This window comes from Anas platyrhynchos, chromosome 1 (assembly GCF_047663525.1).
Source record: "Anas platyrhynchos isolate ZD024472 breed Pekin duck chromosome 1, IASCAAS_PekinDuck_T2T, whole genome shotgun sequence".
Classification (NCBI taxonomy): domain Eukaryota; kingdom Metazoa; phylum Chordata; class Aves; order Anseriformes; family Anatidae; genus Anas; species Anas platyrhynchos.
In genome coordinates this window covers 150,853,162-150,880,768 of record NC_092587.1, presented here as the reverse complement: position 1 = coordinate 150,880,768, position 27,607 = coordinate 150,853,162, and the positions used below count along the sequence as shown (strand labels likewise).

The 27,607-nt window shown below is 34.3% G+C and overlaps 1 protein-coding gene across 8 annotated transcripts in view; it reads right to left on the bottom strand.

The window, feature by feature from the left end:
- Nucleotides 1–27,607, bottom strand: part of FGF14 (fibroblast growth factor 14) — a 410,317-nt gene that overhangs the window by 175,394 nt on the left and 207,316 nt on the right. For 3 of the 8 annotated variants that reach the window (XM_021269077.4, XM_038173433.2, XM_038173431.2), the window contains exon 2: nucleotides 3,539–3,578. The exons of the other annotated variants lie outside the window; for them this stretch is intronic. Coding sequence is in view for 2 of the 3 variants with exons in the window: in XM_038173433.2 (XP_038029361.1) it covers nucleotides 3,539–3,578 (40 nt within the window). In the remaining variant the exon portion in view is untranslated. The remainder of the gene's footprint in view (nucleotides 1–3,538; nucleotides 3,579–27,607) is intronic. 8 annotated transcript variants of the gene reach the window in all.

Here is a 27,607-nt window from a genome sequence, read left to right as displayed (position 1 = left end):
ACTGAGCCTGAATAAGTAACCTATTCATTGTCTACCTCCTAATAAAGCTAAAGGGAGATGTGCTGAATCATTAAAAAGATCCTGTAGTGGTCAGACATAACTTCAGTGGTGCCATAACATGAAGGAAGTGATAACATGAAGACATTTCTCGAGCATTGTTAGTCTGGAGTTCATTTCATTGCAGATGTGGTATACGTTTCTCTTGCCACACCCTCAGGAAAGATAGTGTATTGGTAATTCTCCTGCCCTAGGAAGTAGATGCAGAAAGTTGCTGCTTCTCGTTGGCTGACATCTCTTTTGTTTCAACATCAATCCCACAACTAACACTTTTTATAGTACCATCAGAATCCCACTTCAGTACGTACAAGAAATCGCTTCTCTTACGAGAATTATTAATAGTGAAACAGGTAAAACAAAATGGATAGGCATATTTACAAACATGTTATAATAATTATAGGCTAAGAGCAAAAACAAAGGACTCCAGAAATGATTTTAAAGGCAAAAGTCATTATACTCACAGTAAGAAAAATATTATATATTTGGCATAAAACAAGAAAAAGAAAAGATTGCCAAAAGAAAATCCCAGCTGCAAAATAAACAGGCTTGGACATGAAGCTACTATTAATCTGAATTGTTACACCTAACATTTGTTACACAGTTTTCATGTTCTGAGAGAATTTCAGCCATGCCATCTCTTATTATCAATGTGAGATTTCAGTATGACTGAAGAACTAGAAATATTATTTTTTTTTAAATATAGCAAACTTCATACTCTAGCTATCCATTCTCAAAATCAACCATTCAGTATTCCTAAATGTTGTCTTTCATTATTTATAATAGAAATATAATAAAAATCTAGCAAATTGCAGAAAAAACAACCACATATCTAAGTATCCACTTATGTCCATAGGAAAACTTTGCTTGAAAAGGTTTGTAGTAGTCTTAGCAAATTGTCATATCTATTTTATTACATTAAGAGGGTTGTTGTAAACACTATTTGCAGGAAATACAGAAAATGCAAGACTCATGTGATGCAACATATATTTTGCACTCACAATTCAGCCAACACAGATAATGGGATCTTTGTTGCTAACCAGGACTTTTAGGTGCCACAGTGATGCCATGGGATCTTAGAGTATCCAAGTTCTTCTATTCCTTTCCATTCCAGCTGGTACTCACTACATATCTATTCCCATTAAAATATGTTTCATCCACATATTTTCATCCACAAATTTCATCCACACATTTTTTGAATATATTTTTCCACATATTCAGTATTCAGAAAAAGAGAATATAACCCAGAGGTGGCTGCCACTCTGCTATAGTCCAAGAAAACCTCTTGAAATTAAAATGGACAACCTTCTAGGCTGCATGGAGAGAAGGAAGCTATCATTTCCATAGGATTTGTGAAGGTTATGCAGACAAATCATGCTCATATAAAATAAAATAAAATAAAATAAAATAAAATAAAATAAAATAAAATAATAAAATAATAAAATAAAATGAGATTAAATTAAAAAAAAAAAAAAAAAGAAAAACAATTCCTTCCACATCCACCTCAATTAGAACTTAATCCACAATAATTTGCAACTCTAAAGGTGCAATTTTTCTTGACATCTTAGTAGCCCATGCACTCTCTATCAAACAGACAGCTCTATTCAGTATGTGTCATGTCTATGCAACAAAGTTATCACGAAAATTAATGGTAATGTTATGAACCTCAGAATAAAAGCAATTAACTTTTTTCAAAATGCCAGAAGGAAAAGACATGCAAAACCTCTACATCTTAATTAGTTCTCTATTATCTTATTTCATATTTTTCCAAAACATCAAGTTATTATCCGCATAAAGTACACTTTGGGGACTAATTTCCCAGCATGATGAAGTAGTTTTGCTCAATGTTGACAACATGAATTTAGATTTTACCTTAGACCGGGAAATATCATTCCACCAAAAGGCTGAATTTCCTTTTAAGTGGACCAGGAAAAAAAAAAAAATACATTTCTAGTTTCACAATAGAAGGAAATATTCTGACCAGAGGCATCATCATAGGTTAGTCTACAGCGGCATGCTGAGAATTAACGTAATCCATTATAATAGATTTTTCTCCTAGCAGATATTAAGATTATTTTACTGAGTATCAAACAGATAAAATTTATTCTGCCTTTCCATTTACTTTCTTGACACACAATCTGTGTGGGTCAGTTAACATACAGGATCTGATCCCTAATGTGCCCTTATCAAAAGGAGTACTGATTCACTAATCTTCTGAGTTTTTGTTGGGTTTCATTCTTGTTTTCAGTTGAAATGGAAGAACCTTCTGATCACTGTGGTAAATACAAATGCAGCTTTCATTTCACAATTATTTCACAGATATTTAGGAATTGAACATACAACTTTTTTTTGTTGTTGTTTTGTTTTGTTTTGCTGTAGGTGTACTTCTCCAGATCTTAAGGGTGTCATAGAAACTAGTAATGATTCACTGGGCAGGCATGTTGTTTCTCAGGCAATAATGAACCAATAGCCTATTAATTCTAAGAAAAGTTTCTTTAATGAAGATGGTATCTTTCTTGAAACAAGTTTTTGACACATCATTTGTTTTTTCTATTCCTTTGATAACCGAATTCAGTATTTTTTCCGTAATCTTTGTGCCAAAACTATGATGTTTTATACATATGCCTTATAAACACTGCCATTTTGTACCGTTTTAACATGAGGACAGAAGTTAAGGGCACTTTAATACAGGAAAATAAAAAAGAAGAAGAAGAAGAAAAAAATAATAATACGACTAACTTCTGTGGTTTTGAGCAAAATGATCAAACACTAAGGAGCACAGTACTTTTTAAAGTGCTAGCCTACCCTTAAAAATAATACAGGTCCTGTGCTTACAGCAATCTTCTCTTTCATTTCATGAGAAATATCCCTCTAACCTCCAGACAGTTTTTGTTGTGCAAGACTGGATGGATTTGCCTCATGCCATTCGAATTAATTAAGACTGCAACTAGAATTTAAGTTTACAATATTTTAATGAAATTTGACCCAGAAAATCAGACAGTTATCTATCAGCTCTACAGTATTAGCTTTTTGGAAAAATAGCACACTGTATGAATATAGTAGATTTAATTAATAGCCAGATAATTGCCATCGCAGCTGTTTTCTCCAATATCTGATATACTGTAGCCTTCTAAAGGTGTTTTAAAAGATAGTGTATGACTAGAGGATACATATATATATAGGGCATATATTATATCCTGGAGGACTAAGGTATAATAATGGGATACAGAATCTGTTTTGTTTAACTTCAGTCTCATTGTGACCAAGAATGAGTATAGAATGACCCCAATACTCATTTAAATACATTGTATTTAAATTTGCGCTCTTTCTCAAAACGCTTCAGCCGATTAACTAACAAAAACCAGGAAGATGTGTTTTTAAAAAGCAGAAAATAGCAGTACAAAACATCATCATATGATCAAGAACATTCTGTGTTAAGATTGGTAAGTAGGGAGAGACAAAGGAGAAAGGGAAAATTACATACCACTATTTGTGTTTGTTGTAGTCCTCCCTCTTCTTTCACCCTACAAAACAAGATCCCATACAGCAAGCGTTATCTACCTACTAGGAACTAGGAGGTAAAAAGACTGTCAATCACAGGGGTATTACATACAGTAAACTTCCACCCTTTCTCCCCCTTGTAGTCATTGGAGAAAAAAAAAGGGGGGGGGGGGGGATGAGGAATGGAACAAAAAGAGATTTTTTTTTTCAGATTTAGGAAATATACTAATATGGAGGAAGTCACTATAATGCAAAAAGGAGAAAGAGGGAGGAAGGTAGGATGGGAGAAAACAAGACTATGACAAACACAATTACTTGTACGTAATTTTACACTTTTGCATGTCCTGTCTCCTCCCATCCTACAAAATAAGATTCCATACAACAAGCAGAAGTGGTAAGAAATGCAATCAGGAGATGACTGAGGAATTCTTCATATAAAATCATCCAGACTAAGTAATAAATCTTGTTGATAACAATAGTGGCAAGAACTGCATCAAGGATCAAATCTCAGCTTTGCATGTAGCAGATGTTGTTGCCTCAGTCCGTTGGTGTAGAAGATTAAAATGCTTTCAATATACTGCTCATGAACAGGCAAACAACTACATTTTTTCTGTACCCAATGGAATATCTTCACAGAACTAAGTAATGCTTATTTCGAGTATTACTTTAAAATTCCGTTCCCATAGAATAAATCAGATGACTTTTGAGTGAGGATATAGTGTCATCTAGAGTGTGGTCTAGGTTAAGGAAGATAGAAGCATATGGTGACCAGTGCCATCTGACAGCTCTTAAGAAAACCAAGAGTTATAGCAATCTATATAATGCAGAAAACTGAAGGAAAGAGAGATAAACTACACAACAAACTACAGCTGTAAGTAGCTGGCTCAGAAAAATAACAAGGTCTGCCTCCTTTTGTATAGAAGCAAATGAGTGTTCTCAACAAGACTCATACAGAAAATTTTGGAATTTCCAGGTTTTGAAATACAGATTATCCTTTTCTTAGTGTTTGTCAAGTCGTATCTTGAGTACACTAAGTATGGAAATTTCTTAAGCACAAAGAAGTGTTTTTTTTATTTTTGTACTGAAAAGGGGAACTAGAACCCAGTAACTTCAGAGATCACATGCCTACAAAGCTACCCTAAACTAAGAGGATTCAACAGCTGTTAAACAGCTATAATGTGTAACAATATAAAGAGAAATTGATGTTAGAAGACAAATATGATAGAATGACTACTAAACAGAGTGAGGCAGGTGGGTCAAAATTGGTTGTAGATAAGTACAAGAAGATTGAAAGAATATTGTTGAAATGCATACCTTGTTGCAGGAGGTTATTTCACTGTTTCTACACACTAAATATCAAAGTATAAGTGGGCAACTAAGCCAAAAGTAGGATGTCTGGGTGGGGTAGGTTGGGTTAGATATTCATGCAGTAACAGGTCAAATGTTACAAGAGGACATGATGTACATAAACAGTCCCTGACAATTTACATATATTTCTTTTAAGTAAATGTTCTACGATATAAAAGAGATGTTCTTGAGAAAACCATAAGTCACTCCTTAATTTCACACAGGAACCATGTTCAGTTACTAAGCTATGGTAACAGGAATGTAATTAAAGTTCACATTTTAGGATAATTATTACAGTACTATAAGCATTACGAACTTTACAGTGATATTAAAAAGAAAAAAAGATGTTAATAAAAAAATAAATATCTACACCAAATGCAAAGATGCAAACATATGTAGGTTAAAATTCTTCAACACCTTTTGAAGTCTCCTTTAGAATAATATAATTAAGTCACAGTGAGTAGTCAGAGCAAGAGGAAACAGCAGTATGACAGAAGAAGCAAAATCCAATAAATGGAAATAAATATTCAACATCTATAGGACATTTTTTTCCAAGAGTAAAATCAACACAGGTAAACTTAGAAGGCAGTCTGAAGACCAAATAATCCAATATATAAAAGACTAAACTATGAGCTAAAGAAGCTATGAGAAAATAGAAATGTTCCACCAGTGCAAGGGAACAGAGCAATTAAAATACATTGAAAGCAAAATAAATGATCTATTTGCCTTGTTATAGTTACAAAATAAAAAGTTATAGACTTCTTTTATTTAGGTAGCTAAGAACAGCTATTCACTAACATTGACATGTTAAGACAGTCAAGAAAACTGAAAATGCACAAATCACAAGTGAATAAAACTATGTAGCACCTCCAAATGACCCACTGTGTTTATGGAGGACAAAGAAAAAGCAATCCAGTAGCTACCACATACAGGCAAGTGATACAGACACATGGTATCCACCAGCCTCAGGCTTCCTAAATATACCATTTCTGTCTGAGTTACCTGATGCAGAGTTTTCAATCTGGCTTAAAGTCAAAATCTTGCTACAGATCCAGAGAATACACCACCTCTACTGTTGTACCTACAGAAATGTTTTCCAGTGGAGAAAGGATCTAAGATAGAAATTCTACCTAGGAGAAGAAATTCTAGGAGAAGAACCAGGAACTAGAGCATGGGGCCACATGTGCTAGCTTTTTTACTGTGAAATTTGTTTTGACCCTACAGCCACCTTAAACTCCGGTCAAGTCTTTCTTACACATATCACTGACTGAAGATGTAGGATAGCACACTTGGATTTCTCATGCATATTCAAACTCCCCACAGTCATACACATTTGATTAAGCAGGAATATCCTAACAGACCTGGCAGTCAGATTATATCACTGTTAAAAGCAGTTTGCTGCCAGATATATGATCCTGCCCAGATTAATAAAAATAAAGCCTTGTCGTGGTTCCGCTTGAGCAGGCAGCCAAGCTCCACCACAGCTGCTCTCTCACTCCCCCTCCTCAAAGAGGAATGGGGAGAAAATATGTGAAAAGGGCTCAAAGTTTGAGATAAGGACGAGAAAATCACGCAGTAATTATTGTAACGGGCAGAACAGACTCAGCATAAGGAGATATTAAGATTTATTGCTCATTACCAACAAGCTAGAGAAGTGAGAAACAAAGGAAAGAAAACAAAAGCACCTTCCCCCCCCATCCACCCTCTTCCACCTCCTCCCCCCAAGCAGCACAGGGGAACGGGGGAGTGGGGGTTATGGTGAGTCTACAGCACTTCTTCTCCGCCGCTCCTTCTCGGTCACTCTCGTCCCCTGTGATGTGGGGTCCCACCCATGGGATACAGTCCTTGATGAACTGATCTGGTGTGGGCTTCCCACAGGCAGCAGCTCTTCCAGAACTGCTCCAGATATGGGTCCATACCACGGGGTCCATCCCTCAGGAGAAAACTGCTCCAACCTGGCTCCCCCATGGGCAGCAGCTCCTGCCAGGTCACCTGCTCCTGCGTGGTCTCCTCTCCACGGGCTACAGGTCCGGCCCGGAATCTGCTCCGGCAGGGGTCTTCCACAGGCGGCAGCCTCCGTTGGTGCAGGGCCACCTGCTCCACCGTGGTCTCCTCCACGGGCTGCAGCGTGGGACCCTGCTCCACCGTGGTACTCCATGGGCTGCAGGGGGACATCCTGCTTCACCATGGTCCTCACCACAGGCCACAGGGGACTTCTGCTCCGGTGCATGGAGCACCTCTCCCCCTCCTTCTGCACTGACCTTGGCGCCTGCAAGGCCGTTCCTCACTCCTTTCACTCTCCCAGCTGCTGTGTGGCACAGCGTTTTTTTACTCTGTCTTAAATATGCTCTCACAGAGGTGCAAAACAACATCGCTTATTGGCTCAGTTCTGGAAAACAATGGGGCCCTTACCAAACATGGGGCAGCTTCTAGATCCTTCTCACAGAAACCACCCCTATGGCCCCCTACTACCAAAACCTTGCCACGTAAACCCACTACAAGCCTGCACAGTAAACAGAGTACTAAAGGAGGCCAAAATCTCATTGAACAGTTCAGGTAACATGAGCTAGGTCTATAAATTCTACACTCAGTCATCCTATCTTCAAATAATATGTAAGATTTTTTCACCAAAACCGTGTTAATGGAAATGAAACCCTCAAAGAGCAAAGATTTGTGTAAAATTTGCTCTTTGACGAAAGAAAAACAAAACAAAGCAAACAAACAAAAAACAGAAACAGAAACATTGGTTTTAAATACATATATTTTTACTGAAATGAAATTGTCATTCTTCATCTTTCAGAAAAAATGTGTCCTAACAGCTCCACTGAAGTTGCTGAAGCTTTATGGAGAGTATCCTCAGTCAGGTGGTTTCTGTATACAAAAGTATACATATCATATATACATTCTGTATACATATGTAACATATTGGAAATATATTCAAGAGGTTCTTGCTAATTAATCTAAAAATCAATAGAAATATTTTTTATTTCTCAGAACACTATCTGACTTGGGAGTTCTCCTACAGATCTTCATAATAATTTTTGTTTGATAAAGTTTTGTATCTTACATGTCCATCATTTTCCTTTGGAAGCAAAAGGCCTGATCTCAGAAGAACAAGTGTTAGGAAAACCTGTGAGCTAAGATAACATGCATCTGGATTGTTCATACTTTCCATTATGAAATGTCCCGTATTTCTCCTCATTTCAAGTGGGTGGAGTTATATTATTTGTTGTATGTAAAGTTATTTTGTAGGCTGAGAAGAGGGAAATATAGATCTACGATGAAATCTGAGAAATAGTGTGGAAAAATTCTTTGTGTGAGGCTGATCTGTCTTTAAAGATGAGCCAAAATAGCAGTATTGTAATCATCACAAAATAAATCTGCAACAGCAGTAACATTTATTAAATGCAGGAGACCAGACATTTTTCACAGGTTGCAGATGAACATTAAAACTTTTTTTTTTTTTCTATTGTCTAGGTTTATTTGCTTTTAACCATTATCCTCAAAGTGAAAATAATCTGTATTCTATTATCAACTTCTTGAACATCTTACTCTTTATAGCCAATGTTTTTGAATGAAGTTCTTCTGAACTGATTGTATTAAAGAAACAAAAATGCTTGCTTGCACAAATACAAGTACTTTTTCATAATGAACTTGTTCTTGCAAGGAATTTTCAAGTCAGAAATGGAGGAAAGAATATTCCAGTTAGATTGTTGACCATGGATCTATTGTGTGGGTCAATTAGGCTTAGTACTATACAGCTCACTAAAAATACACATGTCAGAGCATAAGGTGCAATGCAGGCATTTCCTAATTTCTTAGAAATGTAACTAATCTCCTCTGGCCCAACAGACTTTGTAGCACAACCTAAGTTATCAGATACACACATAACAGTTCCCAAATTACAATATAATTAATAATTATTCTCTAGTCACAAGAGTTAATCACTCACTGTACTGTAAACAGGCAATGTGTCAAGCAAATACAAGCTGTAAAAATGCAGGCATATAATTAAATGATTTTATTTTGTTTATAAATCAACACCTTTTGCTATCTTATGTTTTCTTCATAAACAATTACAGTTTGACAATACCATGTTTAGTATCTTAACCCATTGAACATGAAGACAATTGTTTTCAAGTTGCCTTGCAGAAGGAAAGAATGTACCATGAATTCCCTAGGCTATAAACACTGTAAAGTTCAGGTCTGATGGGATATGATTATGGGGATTGCAAGGAACTCCAGAAACTCTGAAGAAAATGTTATAGATATTATTCTACTGGGCTTATACAAGAAATACAAGAATAGTAGCATATTACCACTGACTCGTATTATAGTCATCAATTTAAAATTCTGCTTCACTGACACATTTAAGAGAGATGCTGCCTGAAGGAAGGATGTAATTCCTCAGTCGTATAACAGCTATAGCACAGAAATTGACTTTGTTTTTACAGCACACAGTGAGTTTCTGGACCATAACTAGGTCTCTGAGGTACTACTGCAGTATAAGTAACACATCTAACTATACAATAGCCATGTAAAGCTAGTCAGTTATGACAGTTTCTTCATCACACCATTACTTCTTTGAAAAGACCTCTTGCTTCTTTAAATATGCTTCAAGATAAAGACACTTGCTTGTAATATTTTGAGTTGCTAGCCATACATGTATAAACGTACTTTTCTCTTTGAAAATACATAATGAATGATATTCTTTCTAACAACAACAACAATAACAACAACAAAAAACTAAGTGTTATGATAACCAATATGATAACACTAAAAACAGTTCATTGAACAGCATTATAAGAGGGATCAGGAAAGAAAAGAGAAAATCCTCTTTAAAACACACCTTTGAAAGCTTTTATAAGAGAGATGAACTGGAACATGTAATATGAAAATAAAGTGCTACGTATAAATTTTACATGAAAATCAAGAAGGAAGATTACAAGATCTTCTAACCTAGAAGAGAAAGCATGATTCCCAACTAAGAAAGCTGATTCTCATATGAACAGAGTGAAGAAGCATACACTTTGAGAAGAGAGAAAGAACATCATGAAGAGATGGACAAGAGCTGGAGTCAGACTGGACAACAGAATAAGACAGAATGTGTGTGTATATTTGTATGTGTGCCGGGGGAGACTGGCATCAAAAGAAATGAAAATAGAAAATAATTAACAGAGGATAGAGATAGTAAAAAGATAATATATATATATATATTCAGAGAATATAATTCATCTATAAAGAATAATGTGAATGAAACATCCACAAAGTAAGTGGAGTGCAGGTAAATTAATAGCACTTCAGTATCTTTCAAGAAACTCCAGTATTCAGTGTATTTCTAAACTACACACTGTTCTGAATGCCTAAAATAGTGTTCACAACCTATAAAAATTTTGCAATATATCCATGTATTTAGACATAGCATTTAAATACCTGATGTTGCACTATTATATTTGAATATTGAGGTCTTTTTGTATGCTACAATAGTTCAATCTAACATATAATGGCAGGCCTGTTTTTAAAACTTGTATCCCTCCCCTCACTAGAATAAGAACACAGGTGAACATCAGTTGTAGAAGTGTTGCGTTGATTATTTCTCCTCCATGCATTGCTCTATTAACTTTTTCTTCAGAGAATATTGTGTGCTAAAGCAATAAGAACACATGAGATTAGGCTGCAACAGCTTGAATTCAGAGTTGGCATTTTGACCAGTCTGCATATCAGACAGCTGTTGAGTGGTACCTAACTTGTATCAGCAGTTATTATGGGTGAAGCACATAGTGCAGAAGGACAAATGTCTTGCTTATTTCCTTTTCCTAAAATAATAATAATAATTATATAAAAAAAAACAAAACACAAACAAACAAACCCTTTTACTGACAAATCTCCACTCTCCAGAATGAAAGAAAAAAAAAAAACAACTGCACACTGCATGGAAAGTGAACTGCCTACCAATCACTTGTACCTTTTAAAACTCCTTTTTACTGTAAGTATGACTTATCGTTTGTAAGTCTTTGTAACTTGCTACTTAAGACTATTGACTATATAGCGTTAATGGTCTTATATAGTCTTGATATAGTCTTAAGACTATATTGTCTAGGTTTGCACACTTTCCCATGGTCTTGCTACAGTTATCCTTTACATGTCAGCATCAGAAAGGGACATTAAGAAATGCTGTGTAGATTTTTTTTTTCCTAATTCCACAGCTTCCACCAAAAAAAAAAAATCAAAAATGCTTAGCAACTGACTTGTTTAGAATATTTTTAAAAGCCAATGCCTTATTTTTATAGCTAGATAAGATTAGAACATCTTGCTGGTGTTTTAGAAAAAGTAAAATCTAGTTCAGGAAACCCAATCTTCTTTCAGTGACACCAAGTGAAAAATACCTTAACAGTACAATACAGTTAGTTTGGACTTTAAATATATTTTTCAGTATGTTATCCATCTCTGCAAACATTGTAAGTGGAAAAAGACAAAGCCTCCTACACAATATTCTAACTTTTTAAAATAATGCAGAAGGACACTATAAGGCATACAAAAATTAAGATATAAAGCAAGAATCTGCTCACTCAAATATGGTTAGAACTACTAAATAAAGAATTCACTGTATTCACAAGTAAAATCTAATAGTTCCTAATATATACAACAAAAGACTAAATTGGTTTAAATATATTATTACCATTGACTGATGAAAATTTTCCATTTCCTAAATTCAACTGTCCTTCAAAACAGTATAATTTAATCTGAATTCAGATCCCATTATCAAAGTTTCACTTATAGTTGTCTAGCATTAAGAGAAAAAAGTTCAACCGGATTTCCACCTCAAAGAGTCTCAAAATTCCTTAACAAGTCAGGCAAACACAACAAAATTTGATTTCATATCAGGGAATCACACACATAATAAACTCACTTCATCAACACTATCCAAATGCAGGATATTCATATTCCTGCTAATGAAATCTCAGTGTTCTTCCCCCTTTACTTCCCACCAATTTCAAGGGAATCTTTGAAGTAATTATATTAGGATACAGGTAGGTTTACATTATAAATCATCACATGGATGAATATTCAGTGTGTGTCATCACAGTTAATACATAACTATTAAGAAAAATTGAAAGGCAACAGACTACACAGTTATGAAAAAAATGTACCTAGATTTTATAGATTTAATTATTATATTCAAGTGCCATTTTAAGATGATAAATTAACTAGTTTTTTCCAACCATCATTTCAGCTTAATTAATAGTTTGCATAACAGGCTACAGCTTCAGCACATTCTCTTGATTCAAGCACTTTTAATAATGCAGTGTAAAACGTAGTTAAAATATTCTGTTGTAATTTACTGTCTTTGGCTCTGGAAAACAGAATGTTTCCAAATTCTATCTTGTTAGTCATTTTTCACTAAGTTCTACATGAAAGTAAACTTTCCTTTCCTTTCCTTTTTTTTTTTTTTTTTTTTTTTTTTGACACTTTTTCATACTGCTGGGAAATTCTATGTTAAACATAAATGGTCTCTATGTTAAACTAAAGGGTCTCAAATAAAAAAAAAAATCTTCCTCTTCTGAAGAAAAAAACATCTCTAAGCAGAAAAAGTGACAAATCACCTGTTCCTGAATCAAAACAAGCAGAAATCACCTGTTATTAACATAGAGGACTACTTCAGAAATCACATAGAGGATAAGGAACTCCTGCATTTTAAGGATGCTGCCTGTACAAAAATGCTAAATTTTGTGGACACTGTATCCACATAGGGCTAACTTAGCCCACTGCAGAACTACCATGCTAAGCCACTTGAAGCATGTGAATATGACTCTTTCAGCCTTATAAAGACTCTTACACAGAATTTCTGAAGTGAGTAGGATTACAACAGCTTGTCAAATTTTTTCATTAATAATCACAAGAATTTGCTGTATTTGAAGAATTTTACTATTTCCCATGTTTCTCAAAGTGCATGCATGCATTCTAGACCAATGCCAAGCAATATTCACAAGATGTTTCCTTCTGTACATACAGCTTGAGCTTTTAGAATTGATCTCCCCTTCAGCTGTTGGGCTCAAATTCATCCTAACATTATATTACTTTTAAGAAAATATACTGAAACAAAGACTGAAACTGATACATGCTTATATTCACTTTCCCATCCCCAGCCCCAGCCCTCAAAATCCCAACCAAACAAAGTCCAAGAGAGTAAATTACTTTCTTATCTGTTAAAAAGTTCTTGTTGATTTAGGTTCAAAGAGTGCAAATTACTTTTTTTTTTTTCCTAAGAAAAGCAAACATGGGTTTTAATGAAGTTTCAAAAATATATCTTTTCACTATAGAGTAAAACTCACCCAGATGATAAAAATTTACTAGTCTCACAATAAAGGGAGCAAAAATATTTAGTTATTCAATATGGTCAAAACATATGATACAAATTACATGTCTACAATTATGCTATCCCACTGTCATGGAAAACAGCAATCAGAATTAAAAAAGAAAAAATTGAAATTTTTCTTCTAAAAATATTTTTTTACTTAATTTCTTCTTTATATACTGTAGAGACACTCCAGCATCACATCTGAGGGCCCAGCCACAATTCTGGATATCACTGATTGGATTTGCCATCTCCAGTGACCAGAGATGCAAGAACAGTAGCTTTGTTAAATAAGCATTTTTAGGTTGTAAATGAATGATACTAGAAAAATGATGTTTTAATTTTTTTTATTTTTTTATTTTATTTTTTTTTTGTGGGGAGAGGATATGACTGCTGTCTCTTGCTGTATTCTTATCCCCCTTGCTTTTCAGCTTTCCATCATTATTCAGCTCTACAATTTATTTCTTATTCCCCTCTTTCCCCTCCCCCAGATGTAGTTTTTTTAAACCTTTAAATCCATTGTAGAACCAGTTATCTCTGTAAAAACAGCAGTATTAATTTTTCATCACCCTTGCCAAAGGAAAAAAAAAAAAAGAAGATGCAAAATATTTAAGATACCATTGTACTGTTGCAGAGGCAGCACAAATGCTCTTCAAATGCTCTTTATTTTGTGCCACAACTGTATTTCCTGCTTGCACCAAGAATTGTATCCTGTGATGCATTCTGGAAAGCTTGAGCACTTTTATTAACAATTAAGTAAAAAATAGTTCGAGATTTTGTATTTAAATCAAAGGCAACAAAAAGCTTAGTTACTTTTACAGAAAAAAAAAAAGAATTTGATCTTGTGAAAATAAATTCTATTTCAAAGGTAGTTGGTCTCTTAAAATTTACTGTCAGGTAAAATTAAAACAGAATTGGGTGAACAAAATATGAATGCACATTACAGAGAAAACAAGCAGTGGAAGGATAAAAAAATCAAACATCATACTAGTGATATTGTACTCCATCTACCCAGAAGAATAGTGGGAAAGAAAAAAAAAAAATCAGTTTCTGATGTAGAATAATTTATAAAATGCTGCCTGAAATAATAAGGAAAAACTGCATAAATCCCTCTCAGTCACTGTATTCTAAAATTACTGACAGCTATGTCCAAACAAAATGATTCTCCATGACTCTGGTAAAGTCAGCATACAATTAAAATTTAGCTAATAATATAAAAAACACACACACAAAAAAAAGTGGAAGTTGTGATTTTTTTTTCAAGACAAGTGACAGGAATGAAAGTGCATGAAAATAATTATAAAAGAGCTATTTGTTCCAGTTGCTCATATGCAGTAGGAACATGAAAAGGCAGGAGGTTAATTACCTTCTGTAAATAATGTTTTCCAGTGTAACAGGTTCATTGGAGCTGCAACCATTACTTATTGAAAATATCTGTCCAGAAATGTGTATTACCTGCAATAGGGAGCAAGTGATATAAATCATATTTTAAACAGAAGTTTCAATTCCTAGAAAATATGAATAATTCCTATGTGTAATTTTACCTGTATTTTTAAGTTTCTTCACCTTTGGTTTTGTGACTCAGTCTTATTATTCCTCTTACCAATACAGTCTGAAACATTTCAAATATATGACAGCTTTTCAGAAACCCCCATGACACCCAGCTATAACCATGCCATTCATACACCATTTATGTGACTTTTTCTAAAAGTATGTAGAAGAGCAATATAAGCAATATTATAGCTTCAGAATTGCCAGTATGATGCTTACAATTTCACCTATCTGATTTTTCCGTCTCTGAGAAGTAAAGTTACATTTACTGATATCAGATAGACTTGAAAATGCCAAAATAAAAGTACTGTTGATAACACAATTTAGAATAGCTCACTCTTATCTGTACAGGAAAGTGCCAGTGATAAGTTGAAGAGAATAGAATTGATGATGGACTGCACAACTGCAAATGTTTCAGTCTCTGCCTTGCTAACCAACTCCACATGCCCACTTGTCCAGTGTTGTTGCTCACAAAACAGGGAAAAGAAGACCATACACAACTAACAGACTTGCACATTATGATGAAGAGGAAAGACATCAAATGCCATGTCACAAGAGTAAAATAGACATTTTTGTTTTCTTTTTTAACCAACATAAGTCAGCATCAGACAGATTTTAATTTTTACTAGATTACTGGAAGATACCAGTTTTCTGGAGGTAAAGCAGCTATCAGTAACATGCATGGTTACATGCAAGATTCTTTGATTCAGTTACCCATACTGAATCCACCAATCTATGGAATTTATTGCCTCCAACTTCTGCCTTGGTGTATACAAGATTACATGGGATAGTTTTGATTCACCTACTTTATCACTGGAGCAAAAATTGACAGATTGATGTATATGTTAAACAGAATTAATTTCAGTTAATAAAACTTGGAAAAAAAATAAAAGCAAGTTATTAAATAGAAACGCTTGAACTGTTGAAAAGAACAAACAAATTAACAAACCAAAAATTTTGTTAAAAAGGCATGTGATCTTGTTCTCTTCTGAGTGATTAAAGTATTATACAGTTAAACAGATCATGTACATGTATACAGAACTGAATGAATAAAACCCACAGCAATTCAAGGTTCCATTTCAGGTTGGAAATTAGGAGAAATTTCTTCTCAGAAGGAGTGGTTAGGCATTGGAATGGGTCACCCAGAGAGGTGGTGGAGTCACCATCTCTGGGGTAGTTTAACAAAAGGTAGGACGTGGTACTTAGGGACATGATTCATTGGGTAGTATTGGTGGCTCAGAGACTGTTTGAACAGATGATCTTGGAGGTTTCTTCCAACCTTTATGATTCTATGATTTACTCGTCCATGTACCACAATATATGAAAAAAAAAAAAAAAAAAGGAAAAAAAAAGGAAAAGGAACAGAAAAAAAAATCAGTCAGAGAGAGAAGCCAACCTTCAGCAGGTCAAACAGTCATGCAGCTACTATGATAAGCCACAGAAATCACTTCATCTGTTAATCTATGGAATAAAGCTAGCTTACTTTGGTGAAAGTAAATACTGAATAATACAAACCTATGTGGTCCTATGAGACCTTGAGGAAAATGGGAAAAAGAAAGGACACAATGGTATGACAGAATGGCACTATAAAGCAAACAGAAGAGCAGAAAGCACATAACAACAAAACACATTTATTTATGTATTTATTTAGTAGTAGTAGTGAAATCATATTATTTGCATATGTGCTATAAATGTTTGCCATTACCATCATGGGTCCACTCCTCAAAACCAAATTCTTCATGTGCTTTTGAAAGATTCTTATGTTTTTGTCTTTTTGAATATAACCTTAGAGCTTATATTTACATATGAATGTTTTGCAATTAAAAAATAAATTTATGTATTTTACTGCTGGTCTGAGTGTGTCTGTTAGGAAAAAAAAAAAAAAAAAAAAAAAGCATTGTTCCTTACATATTTAAGACATAAGGAATATAATGGCCTTTTCACTGTTGAAAACCTCATGCTGCCTATGCTTCTTGAATCTATATGTCTAGTTGCACCAAAAGGGTCTCTAATGCCTAATTTTTTTTACATTGTTCTCCAAGTATTTTTTCAGCAAAGTAATAGGAAAAAGAAAATCAAGAGTTAAAAATCAGTTTCATATGTCATGTGTTTCTAGCCTCTAAAATCTTTTCACAAAGTGGACTGGGCACAGCAAGTTCAAGATTTGCAGCTTTAACAATAAAATATACTATTAATGAGAAACATCACTGGTTGAACTCCTTGTCTTTGGATTTCTAGAGATAGAGCATCTGACTCATCGAGGTTTAGAAGAATATACCTATAATTTCTGCATGGATCTTGAAAAAAAAATCATGGCTACTTTGGAAACTATCAATTATTTGCAGTGCTATTAGAAACTTAAAATATTTCAGAAGGTTAAACTGTAATGATTTTTATTTATATATATATTTATAGGTGAACACACGTTCTCACCAATAAAAGAATCAAATTTCTGGAAAAAAAAATAATACTCTGAGTTGTAATGGACAAAATAAACGCTATTGACTGAAGATAAACATTTATCTTTCCTTTATCAAGGAAACCAATCAACCAAACAACTTTCAGATGCTCTTTTAGAGCAAAAACATGGGAAATTTGCAAATCTAACCTATTTCTTAGTTTTCATTGTTAAACAACATCTGCATAACATAAAAATATTCAGAAGTTTCACTTTTCAACCCAAATAAAATTGCATTTTCAACTGATTATAGAAAAGTATTCTTTTTTGTTTTTTAATCAACTGTACTCTTTACAACAATTATTTGCTATACCAGATGGTTCAACACTTTTTTTCCAATAAAGAATTCCTGAATAATATGAGTGTTAGAAATAAGATCATATTTCATTAAATATGCTTACAGCTTTCTTCAGATCATTGTCTCCACAAAACTGCTATGATACAGTTGAGGTGTGTGTTGGGGAAAGCTACTCAACAAAACAATGAAACAAAGCACCCACACTTTGCCTCCTCTCTGTTGCTTCACCATCTTTTTGTTATTTTCCACACTTTGCCCACTCATCTGAATTTGCTCCAAGTGATATTTAGTTTTATCACTAAAAACAAAAATTGAAATTCTTCTAGAATAATTAAAGAATTTTTAGAATAAGAAGCATAATTAAAGGAATTCTTCAACAAGCTATTCTGTTTGTTTGTTTCTTTGTTTTAAATGCATGACTAGAACAACAAAACTCCAGAACATTTTATTGCTTACACTTTTCCAATTATATTTACAAACCGTTTTGACACATGTGACCGCTCTAAGAACGACTCAGAAAACTGGAACCCAAGACCTATTACTGATTCTAACATAAAGTCTGAAACAATACTTATCAATACATATCAGGACTGTCTAACAAACAAAAAAAAAAACAAACCAAAACAAGCAAATGTCACCAAAATTCCTTTTATTTACTTACAGTTGAAGATATTTAATTTGACCATAAAAACTTGGACCCTACCACATCTACATAAAAACCAGTAAATTGTAAGATTTGCTGTTTTCAGTTTAAGTAATATATAAAGTTTACTGCAGAATCGTTTAGGAACATAAAACAAAGCAAGTATTGACAAGAGAGTCCACATAAAACAAAGGCCTTTAAAAATATGTAAGAAAACAGAAAGATCTTAAACATACAAAGGCAAGAAAATAAGATGTTGTCTATATTGTATAATCTTGTGTTTTCTTTCCATATACAGATTAATTAAAACAGGTTCTCATAATCTAACTAAAAAAAAAAAAAAAAAAAAAAAAAGGATTAACAGATGAAAGTAATCACATCTGTTTAACTTTTCGGGGTATTTTTGGTGCATCACAATTATCTATTTTCATAGCACTTCATTCTATTTTTATTATTCTAAATTAATTTTTACTTCTCATGGTGCTGAAACAAGTAATCAGAATAATAATGCAAAATACTAATACAAGAAATTCAGTTGCTATTAGATCACTGAGACAACCCATATTGACTTGAAATCAAGCTTCACTAATTATCACAAAAGTGTTTCCTCCTGCTAACAATGGAAAATTAATCAGATACAGGAGAGCTATCTTAAACAAGAGTAATGTGAAGAACATATGAAGGACATAAAATTAGAAGGCATAACTCTCAGAGTTCCAGTGTTTGTATATTTGCAGATATACAGTGTGTCATTTTTAGGACTCATAATCTAAAGACTTGACACGTTCCATAGGGGAAATCTGTATATATATCTATATATATATATGAAAATTCCATGGCATGGCAAGTAGTTTCAGTTCTCAAAGACAGATGGTAAATAATGGAGGCAACAATTTTGTTGTTGTTTGTTTCACGTGGAAAAATGGAGAAGGAAAAGAAAGAAGAAAATGCAAAAAGAATAAAATGCAAAGAAAAAAAAAAGAAATTAGAATGAAAACTAACATGACATTTTCTTGTTTTGTTTTTCCAGTGATGAAGAACAGCTGTAAACATAAGTAAGGGGTGAGACAAAGACTAACGTCTTTCAAGACTTAGATTTATTTTATCATCTAGATGAAATTAAGTTACAGGCTTCCTGCAGTTTAGATGCTGAATCACATTTAATACTGCCAGGGATTCATTGCCTTATTCACATGTTCATCTTTCATTACTACAGCTTCTCTGTCACAGGTATTAGGGCAATCTGTATTCTCTGTTTGGATAGCCAACAATTACTCACTATATTCTTTATTTCATGTGTGAGGAAAAAAATATATCAGGCCTAAATGAGTATGACACTTTTTGAACAGTTCTGATTCCAACTACAAATTTCAAGGTTTTCATGAAATGACTTCAAGAAAGAAGAGCTATATAAAGGAGAAGGAACAGGCCTGAAAATGGCTATGCCAACTTCTGGTCTGGGGATTTTTTCTGTTTTATAATTCTTACAAAGATCACAATTGAACTTAAGATCATTAGAGGGAGTTGATGGCAAGTGAAAAAAAAAAGATAACTGATGAAGCCTTAAATGTTTATTTACTGTAAACTGACTTGCAAGTACTAGTCTGCTAGTACTATGACAACGCTCCATTCCTCCCTCATTATCATTATTATTTAACCTATTTTGGCTGCTATCAAAAATGTTAATTGAAACTAGAAGCTTTTTCTCACTTCTTGCATATTGCACCTAATGATCTAAATGCAGCTCATCTCAGCAAAAATCCATGCAGTGCAAGGTGATACTGACTCTATTTTTTTCCTGTAATTTTCTTTTAAACAAGAGGGAACAGATGTGAAAAGATGTCAAAAAAAAAATATATATATATAAAAATTGCAAATCCAAACATTTGGCTGGAACATATTTGTCACTTTTTACAAGAATGAATTTATTGATTGATTGATTGAGGTGGGAAGGGGAAAGAATAAAAGAGGAAAAGAAGGCTGAGAGAAGTCATCTTTAAATAACATTCCCAATAAAAATAACACTAAGGAGATGGAGGCTGGTTAAAATCCACTTGCTGTAAACCTACATCAGGTAATATAACCCAGCTGTCCATATTCCAGAGAATGCTGATTATCAGGCTCTTTTCCGTTCAATGACTAGACATAGAGGAACAAAGAGAAAATTACAATTATGTCTATTATATTCTATAATATACAGCCGTTCTGTGATAGATGCAAATGCCAATCAGCTCATCTCCAAACACTCAGTCCCGCTGCAGAACAGAACACATTTAAATTGAGACGTGTCCTATGAACAAGAGAACTAGCCCTTCCAACTCTTCCTACATAGGCTTTTGCTACAAATAATTTTATATATATTCTTTTATAGTGTTGCATTAAAATATCACATATCATATTTATACACTACAAAAAAAGCATTGCTTTTAAAGTGTTTTCAGACTCTACTTAAACATAGGTCTCAATCCTTAGGATTTCAGATTGCAATTAATATTTGCAATTAAAATTATTATAAAATAATCAGAATGCCATTACTCAACAAAAGTCAAAGTATGATTCAACACACAACACTTTTCCATAGCAACTGCTGAAAAAAAATATTTCTCATGCACACTCATACACACATGCACACTCATAAAAGGAAAGATAATTCTTTATTGTTTCCTAATGAATCAGCTAAAAAATAGGACATCTACAGGGAAAATTAAATTTAAAAAGATCTACTTAGATTGTGTAGCTAGTTTTACTTTAAAAATAAATAAGTAAGAAAAGCATTACTGAGAATCAGTAAAAAATTGATATAGGAAAGGAAAAAAAAAAATCCCTAAACTTAGGCATTGACTCCTACCATTCCTATAGTACATTTTGGATTTGTGGGGAAAGTTCAGATTAAAATCTTTTGAAGAAAATACTGGAAAATGGCCAGCTTTTTAATGAAGTTTTACGTTGAAATGTAAGGCCTGCTACATAAACTAGGATTCTTCAGTCCAGGCAAAAACACTGCTGAACGTGAGGTGTATAAGAGCTTTCTATAAATTCAGAAGTGACATAGAGAAGGTAAAAAGGGAGCAAGAATACAACTGTGATATCAAATGAGTTTGAGAGAGGACGGGTATGAAAGAAACAAAATCAGTGGTCAACCAGTCACTGGATACTGTAGATGAATCAAAGTTTAGGTAAGTTGCAAAATTACTTAAAATATTTCTTAGTCAAAAATTCTCTGAGTTATATTATATAGAAACATTTTGTCTTTGGCTCTGGAAGCCACTAAACTGCCTGACACTAGAAACTGAGTTTCTGGAAAAAAAATTCTCTCCTCCCACCATTTTTTTATTCTTCTCCAAACAACTCTTTGCTGTATTCCACCTGAGTGATGGTGTACAGAGCTAGGTAGACCTTTGGGCAGATTATATGCCAATATATTTTCAAAGTCCATAACAAACTTATTGACAAGAAGTATTTGCTTTAGGATAGATAAAGTCAGTACTTCTGTTAGCTATATGGACAAAGGCAGCTCAAAAGAAATAAATAAATAGAAATAAGCTTGTGATAAAGCTCACAAACTCAACTACTAAAACATGAGATGTGCCATGCACCTATTCTATTTTCTAGCACATTTAACCAAAAGTTCAACTACTGCAAACAATGGAAGGATCTAAACAGCCTTAAATGAGCTTGGAAGGCAGGTCTGCATATGGAGAGCTCTGAAGGGCTCCCCAGACAGTCAGCTACAGATGTTCTCCTCCTCTCAGAAGACAGCACAGTAAAGGAAACAAACAACAAAAAAAAAGGTTGACAAAAATTGATCAAAATACTGTACAAAGCCATGTTTGAATATGCTACTTCTAAATGAGCAGGTTTGATTTAGGTTGGTATACCCTTAAATCTTTTACTGCATCTTGGTGGAAATTTAGATGATTAACATAGCTTGATATTAATACCCAAAGCACTAAGTATGCTGCACAACAATTTGTTTTAAAGAGATGTACAAGTTCCAGAAGGTAGGGGTGTAGACTGTGGAACACATCCTAAAATAAAATAAACAGCAGAGGTGCGAAACAAATGCCTTCTAGTAAAAGCAACTTATTTTTAAAATAGTTCAATTTTTGATTCTTTTACATATGTATTTCATGTATGTCATTTGTTAGAGGAAATGTAATGATCTTATCAGTCATTTGCATTTCTGGGCTCAGTTTCCCTATGGACTTGATTTTAGAGGTCTTTTACAGTCTAAATCATTCTGTGATTCTATGATGCTATGATCAAGCTCATTAGAAAATACATGAATACCAGAATCTCATTTATTTTCAAGTCTATCCTGACATTAAGTACAGAGCTATTACTTCCTTAAAAATGTATATTGCATTATTACCAGAAAACTTACAACTGGAAAAAAAAAAAAACTTATCATAAACAAATACTTCTTCTCTCATCAAAAGTCAGTTTGCAGTGGAGACCTTACTGCTTACATTTAGATGTTTATCCTCATGACATACAAATATGTGCTCTCAGCTTTTTAAATAAACAGTATGGCCAGTCTGTATAACCGTATGGAGTTCTTTCATCAGGAAAAGAGAGAAACACAAGAAAAAAGCTATATTGAAACAAGCGATATACCCCCACCCCCCACCCCCCAGGAATTTGTCATCAGGCACTATTTAAATTTAAATTTTATATTGCAGCTGTTCCTGTAAACTTGTTAGAAGCTGCCATTAGTTATAACCACAGGCTGTTGTAACATGGTAAGGTTTCATGAGAAATCTCTGCAGCTTGCACAAGTCATTCCGCGGGGACATTTCAGCGTTCCTTAAAGGAAGTTTCACATGAAGCTTGACAACCAGGATGACAGAGCATGCTAATATGTCACTGGAGGCAGAGAAGGCCCTGAATGTCACATGGAGCAGATACTCATGCAAAATTCTTTACTGATGTACAGAAGTAATCATAGCTTTCATACTGCACTGTTTTTCCAATACGTCATTAGTATGTCTATGGCTACCCCTACTCTAAGACCTATTCTAGCATTTCTGAGCACGACCTGAGCCTCTTAACCTTCAAGTGAAACCCTGGAAATGAACCTTCAGGTGAAACTCTGGAAATGACTGTCATGCTGCAGTACCCCACATATGAAATGTACCTGACTGGGTGATCCAGCAAGATTCAGTGCTGTTGCTTTTTTTCTTTGGGATGAGTGGTGACCAGCAGTGAATAAGACAATTTCCTTAAAGTAAGAGTGCTTAATGTTAGCTCATGACAATAGGAAATACTTAAAAAGTAAGAGGTCTACATGTATGTCTTGTGACTGGATACCAACAGTGCAATTGGAGAAAGACTGTAACAGGTACAGATTTATTCAGGCCATTTCTAATCAAGGTCATTCTGACACCTATTGCAGTGGTGTGGAAGAAATGGATTTTGGTGGTGAGCATATTCTACCAATAACAGTTTTTTTTTTTTTTTAATTGAAAAATTTTTTGAAAAAATTTTAAAAAAAAAAGAACAAAAAAGACAACAACAACAACGACAAAAAGCCCTGTTGCTATCAAAGACCCAAAGAACAAAATGAGAAAGCCACTGCAAAAATATCAGTTTTTCCCTTGTTCAATATAAGCCATAACATTACCAGTATTATCACACCATTGCATTCCCATTAATGACTCAGGGATTTGAAATGAGAACACAAGCCCAATCTGTTTTTAATTTATTAACAAGGAAACAAACTCTCCTCTCATTCTCCTCTCAAAGAACAAAAGCTGTTTAATTGTACTTCAGCTTTGGAATCAAAATAGCCAACTGCTACAGGTGTTGGAAAAATTAGTTAATTTATTGCAAAACTTATGTAAAAAAAAAACACATAAAGGGAAATCAAATGCTGCTAATTGTTCTCTAAAGTGCTTTCCTATGGGCAGCCAGAGAGAAATAGAAATACCCACCTAAGACAATGCATAAATATTTTATTAATTTATGCAGGTTCTACCAGATTTTTTCTTTTTTAATGAAAACTACTGAGAAAAAAGTGTCTTTATTTTCATTCCCCTATTCCTATTCCCCATCAAGACTATATTGATCATATGGCAAACCCCAATAATTTCAAACAAATTGTATTTAAATTCATAATTTTTGAAAACATTTGTCACCATAATATTTAACATCCTCCCTGAGATAATTATACTCCCTGAAGTATATTCTACTGATTGTTACAAATTTTGGACATTTCAGGATGTTAAAACTTCCTCATATCTTGCTCCAAATCTCTGCTCTGAACAGAATGAGCAGAACATTATAGTTTAAAAACATTAACCTCAACATCTACTCAGCTTTGGTGCCAGTGATACTCTTCTTTTAAACAGCTTGCTTCTCTGGGGAATCTAACGTTAAATGCATCTTTTTTGCTTTTTAGCTCAGCAAGACCATGGAAGCAAGAGAACAAGATTAGACTATGCACTGTCTCTGAATACAATTTAAAATGTTGAATGAAAACACGAACTAGCCTCAATAAAAATGTTGTGTACAGCTCTGGAGCTTGTCCTGCTTCAGCCTCTTCGTTTCTAGACCTTTGAGGAACTGCATGGAAAACAAACTCCTGTGATACAGTGTCAAAGCTTTCCACAGTCCCTGATGGCAGTACAGTACAACACCATCATCAAGGCAAAAATGAAACAGGAAGAGAAAAAAACAGCTCAAGCTTCTGCCCCATCCTGCCAGGCAGGACTCTGCCCTGTGAAGAAGCTCAGTCTTGCAGAAACTCATTCTTGTTAAGGTTGCTTTGTGTTGTGGTCTGTTAGCAGGTTTGGTCCTGAATAGTCTCATCAGAGAAATTGGCAAATATCTGCAGAAGCCAGAGAAATCTACATACCATATGTCTTTTTAATGAGTCCTCCAAGATTATGTTCTGCCAATGCATTTTCTTCTGCTGTTGTCCAGGCACACTCAAAACACCTATTAGCCCTTCACCCTCACCAGTAATATATTAAAAAGCTTTATCAGCTCTCTAAGAGCTTATCAACCCTCTAAGACCCATCAATCCTTTATCTTAAATTACCATTATATCCTATGTATTTAAAAAAATGTTGGATATAAGAGGTAATATTCTTTTGCAGTGCATGGATACAAGCAAAGTGGGGACAGGAGAGGACACTATCTGTTACTGTAGGGTTGGGACAATGAGCTACCACAAGTCATTCTCTCTCCAGCCCATCGAGCTCTGTGTGCTGCAGTGCCAACCACGCCAAATCACTGAACTTGTTTGCTCATCCCCAACAGCCATCACCTTCTGGTAGAAAGCTAAACATAGCAACTGTTTAGCATCCTTAATCCACACATGTTACAGTGCAGCGTAAAGTAGGTGAGGAATTTTTGGAAACTTGCTGCTGGAAGACAGACAAGTCAAGCTATTACAGCAAAAGATGTCCAATCCTCATTTCCAATTATAATTTAGCAGCACTTCAAAAAATAGGCAACAAATGCAGAAAAAAAAAAAAAAAAAAAAAAAAAAAAGTACTTAAATTTCTTTAAATTACCTGCATTCACTTGGTACATTATTAACTCGATTGGAGTAGAAAGAGGAGGAAAAAAAAAAAAAAAGCTAAAAAAATGTATTGAGACATTTCCAGGAGAGAAACAAAAGACTGAAATAAAAACATCCCCACTTTTAATAGAAAACCTGAATTTGTTTAGTATCATACTGTGACAATAAACATGGCTTAGATGCTCTGATGGCATGGCTTTTTCAGTCCATTCCACCTATGAATGCATAGAAGCTCTGGAAGAAATGCAGCACCGTGGAGGAGGGTGAACTCTGCAGGAGGAGGGTGAATCACTCTGCAGAGCACCATGCTCAATTCTGTCTACATCACCAAGGTGGTCCTTTTTATATATGTTCTCATAGCTCATTTTCAGGTTCAGCCATGGGAGACAGCATCCTACTACCAGAGACATGAAAAAGAGGTAATTCTAAGTTACAGTAAGAACCCTTCAAAACAGATGGAAAAAGGTGATGCTTCTAGAGCTGTTGGTAGGTTTGTTATCTAAAGATTGAGTAAACATGGAGAACTGTGGTGAACTGCATCCTCCCCTCCCTGGAGGAGAGATATGTTTATTTCACTGTTTTAAGTTTTGAACTATTCTTTCTAATTACTAAAATACTTGTTTTGTGTTTCAAAGTGATTATACCTACAGAATTTTGTTTCTAAGTTTGCCATGAATAACCACCCCTCTCCCACTCCCCAGAAATAAAATAAAATAAAAAATCTGCTGATCTCATATAGTGGGGATAGGGAAGTAGCAGATGGTTTCCCTTTTATGCAAGAGAAGAAGCCAGGGCAAGGGGCAGGACAAAGAATAGCAGGCCAGCAAGCCTTGGTATACTACTTTAAGAATGAATAAATGTGCACAAATAAATTTGTGAAAATGTTATTCCAAAGAGATCCAAGCACTGAGACAAAAAACAAAAGTATCTCATAAAAGTATTGGCAGCTTTATAAGTGATGAACAATCCTTTTAATATTTTTTTGTGATGTGATTTAAAGAGTTCTTATCACTTTACAAGAAATCCAGGGAACAATGTTCCTGTCTCTAAGAACATAATTATTAAACTGAAATACATGCCCAGTTTCTGAGGCATCATAGTGCAGTCTCCCTCTCTCAAAAACCTGGTTTAAATCCAAGAGGCTATAAGGTCTTTTATTCTACAAGCTTTTGTAAAACTCAGAAGCAGACTGGAGTTTCAATAAAACAGTCGTCTCTGAACATAGGTAGTAAGGAGTTAATTGGGGTTATAGGCCAGAGTCCTCTAGATGCATCCGAATTTATTTTAACTTCACCCAAACAAACAGTCCTACTTAGATCTGAACTGTATGAGAAAACCTCAAATACCAGTGCCTTCATACTTGGAGATTTGGTAGAAGGAGATGCGGTACGGGAGAAAGGTGTTTAAAACACATTTACATAAATAAAATTCAAGAATAGCAGCCCTGCTTCTAGCAGCATTCATTACAGTCTTCTGAAAATGAGTCTGTTACCACAGTAACCAAGCTAATATTGGCTTTCCAGCTTGCAGACATTAAATCCCTTAAATGCAGGTGCAAAGGATGAATTCACAGTTTTGGAACAGGTGAATTTTCTCTGCCAAAAATGACTGCATTTGGAAGAAAGAAAATTTTTTATATATATATATATATATATATATATATATATATATATATATATATACATTATGGTAAAGCTGTAGCAAATCAGCAACCCAAAGAAAGCAGCAGAGGAGCTTGTGATGTTAGTAAAACTTGCACTGGATGGAACACAAGCTATAAGTACACAGTCTCGCTGTTCTTTGCCCAGAAATATCAGATATGATTCAGAGAGTAGTTCCGTTGATGGTTAAGGTGAGATAGAATTCATTTT